The sequence below is a fragment of the Poromitra crassiceps genome (assembly GCF_964638095.1).
Source record: "Poromitra crassiceps genome assembly, chromosome: 19".
Lineage (NCBI taxonomy): Eukaryota > Metazoa > Chordata > Actinopteri > Beryciformes > Melamphaidae > Poromitra > Poromitra crassiceps.
Genome location: NC_139646.1, coordinates 6,857,459 through 6,859,958, shown reverse-complemented (window position 1 = coordinate 6,859,958; position 2,500 = coordinate 6,857,459). Strand labels below are relative to the sequence as shown.

Below are 2,500 nucleotides of genomic sequence, written 5' to 3'. Positions count from 1 at the left end.
GAGAGGGGAGAGGAGTGGAGAGGAGAGGAGTGGAGAAGAGAGGGGAGAGGAGAGAGGGGAGAGGAGTGGAGAGGAGAGGAGTGGAGAGGAGAGAGGAGAGGAGAGGAGAGGAGAAGAGAGGGGAGAGGAGAGGAGGAGGGTTACGGAGGGGAGAGAGCGGTGAGGCGAGGCTCAAGAACGCTTTGTCTGAGCTGAGTTTTCAAAAGCAGAGTTGGCAAGCATGCTCCACTCGTTCAGCTCTGGGAGAAATATTAATGTGCTTAGGGTGTTGAAGCCCAGATAAAGTCAAGTGCAGTATGAGTGCAATTTGGCCAGCAGCACACTGTCTAAATAAAATATTCCATTTTATGTGTCGAATATTTCCAACATGTAAGCACCACCCTTTTTCTGTGCCCAGAAGTGAGTACATAAGGAGAGAGAGGGAGGGAGAGAGAGAGAGAGGGGGAGGGAGAGAGAGCAAAAGGGAGAAGGGGAGAGAGGGAGAGAAGGGAAGAGAGTGCGAGAGAGAAGGGGAGAGAGGGAGGGAGAGAGAGAGAGAAGGGGAAAGAGGGAGGGAGAGAGAGAGAGGGGGGAGAGAGAGCAAGAGAGAAAGAGCAAGAGAGAGAATGGGAGAGAGAGGGAGGGAGAGAGAGAGCGAAAGAGAGAAGGGGAGAGAGAGAAGAAAATGTGATGGTGGGGAAGGACAGGAAATGGAGAGGCACTGGCTTTACCAAGGAAGGCAGAAGGAGAGACAGTTCCATTGCTACGTGAGACCATGACGCTGATGCCAGTCTCAACAAAGGGCACCGAGAAGTCAATGGCCTCTGACCTCTCTTCATTGATGGTCAACGAACCAACCGCCATCACTGCCTTCTTATACACCACCTGGTAGACAGAGAGAGTGACAGTTATATCAACGAGAACAATATAATTACAGTACTATCTCACATACAGATCCATCAATATATTTGATAAGACTAGTTTTTATATCGGATGTGAAATAAAAGCACAGAATGTCATCTTCAGTTTGAGGATTTCCAGTCATGTCACATCAATATCACATGTCAATACAGCTGTCTTTTTGATGGTACCCCCCATTTCTGGATGCCGTACAGTATGTATTCTGACAGATTGAGGTTCTATTCATAAAGATCTACTTTTTAGTATGTAGAGAAAACTTTTTCCACATTTTTATTGTGCAGTCTTCCAGAGAGATCTGGTCCCATAAACATCACCAGTCTCTTTGTATCATATTGCCACGTTCTCTCTCCAGCCGTTTTGAATTTCAGTACATATCTCTAAGGGTTTTGCTGTGACTACACTTAGCTTTTAATTACTCTGAAGCAGTGTGTGTGGGGTTGAATAAATAATTCTTGGTAAAAGACCATGCTTTCAAATCAGCCTGAACCTGGGCCTGTTTTAATTGAATGAGTTAATGTAATCATTTCCCCCGTAGAGTTTAGTAGTGTAGGGGGGGAAACAAGCGTTGAAGACAAAATACCCCTCAGGGATGACACTCAGCACTTGAACGTCACAGCCATGGTGCCATTTCACATGCTCGGTAATGAGCATCCAGCCAAAAAGTATATACACTACCAGTCAAAAGTTTTGACACATCACATTTTTCTTTATTATCCATTTTCCACATTTTAGAATAATAGTAAAAGACTGTCAAAGCTAAACTAAAAGTAAAGAAATTATTACATAGGCATCAACTTCACTATTTAGATTCCTCTAAAAAACACACTTCAAGCATTTAAAGGAGAATTTCATTGTTTTTTTTTTAACCTGGAGCCCTCTCCTCACATTAATTATTATCTGACGACTCACCCAGTGGTCAGTGTCACCAACTCTCGTCAAGTCCCGCGAGACTTTCCTGCCGGCTGGCCTGTGGACTGACTTGACGAGAGTTGGTGACACTGACCCGAAAGGAGGAAATGGGATCCCTGTAAATACCGCTGGAAATAGCCCGGGGGAGATTGGCAGTCTGATGTTTCTTTATATATATATATATAATGACGATATGGGTCGAAAACGCGAAGAAAACTGTCTATTTACATGGAGGAAGGGCACGCTGCCATGTGGCCCCCGACGGAGCGCATTCAAGGACTGGCTTGGAGTACTATTTCGATCACAACAACGCCTACGACGGTCCAAATCGCTGCGGAGAACACTGGGTGAGTCGTCAGATAATAATTAATGTGAGGAGAGGGCTCCAGGTAAAAAAAAAAAACTAAATTCTCCTTTAAAGGAATAGTTCACACACACACACACACACACACACACACACACACACACACACACACACACACACACACACACACACACACACACACACACACACACACACACACACACACACACACACACACAAATATGCCATCCTCCACTCACCCTCATGCCACAGGTGAAATGAGTTAGTCCAGTAGAAGAGACAGTCTGGCTTGAGAGAGGAAGTGTAAACACAATCAGAACAGATTGTTTACACTTCCTGTGGCACAGCTTATCTCTGCAGCCTGCT

General features: G+C 45.2%; 1 protein-coding gene across 1 annotated transcript in view; it reads right to left on the bottom strand.

Moving 5' to 3' along the window:
* Positions 1-2,500, bottom strand: part of grin2ab (glutamate receptor, ionotropic, N-methyl D-aspartate 2A, b) — a gene marked incomplete at both ends in the record, with an annotated part of 100,130 nt that overhangs the window by 18,300 nt on the left and 79,330 nt on the right. The window contains 1 exon segment of the mRNA XM_083656182.1: positions 711-864. Coding sequence (XP_083512308.1) covers positions 711-864 — 154 coding nt within the window.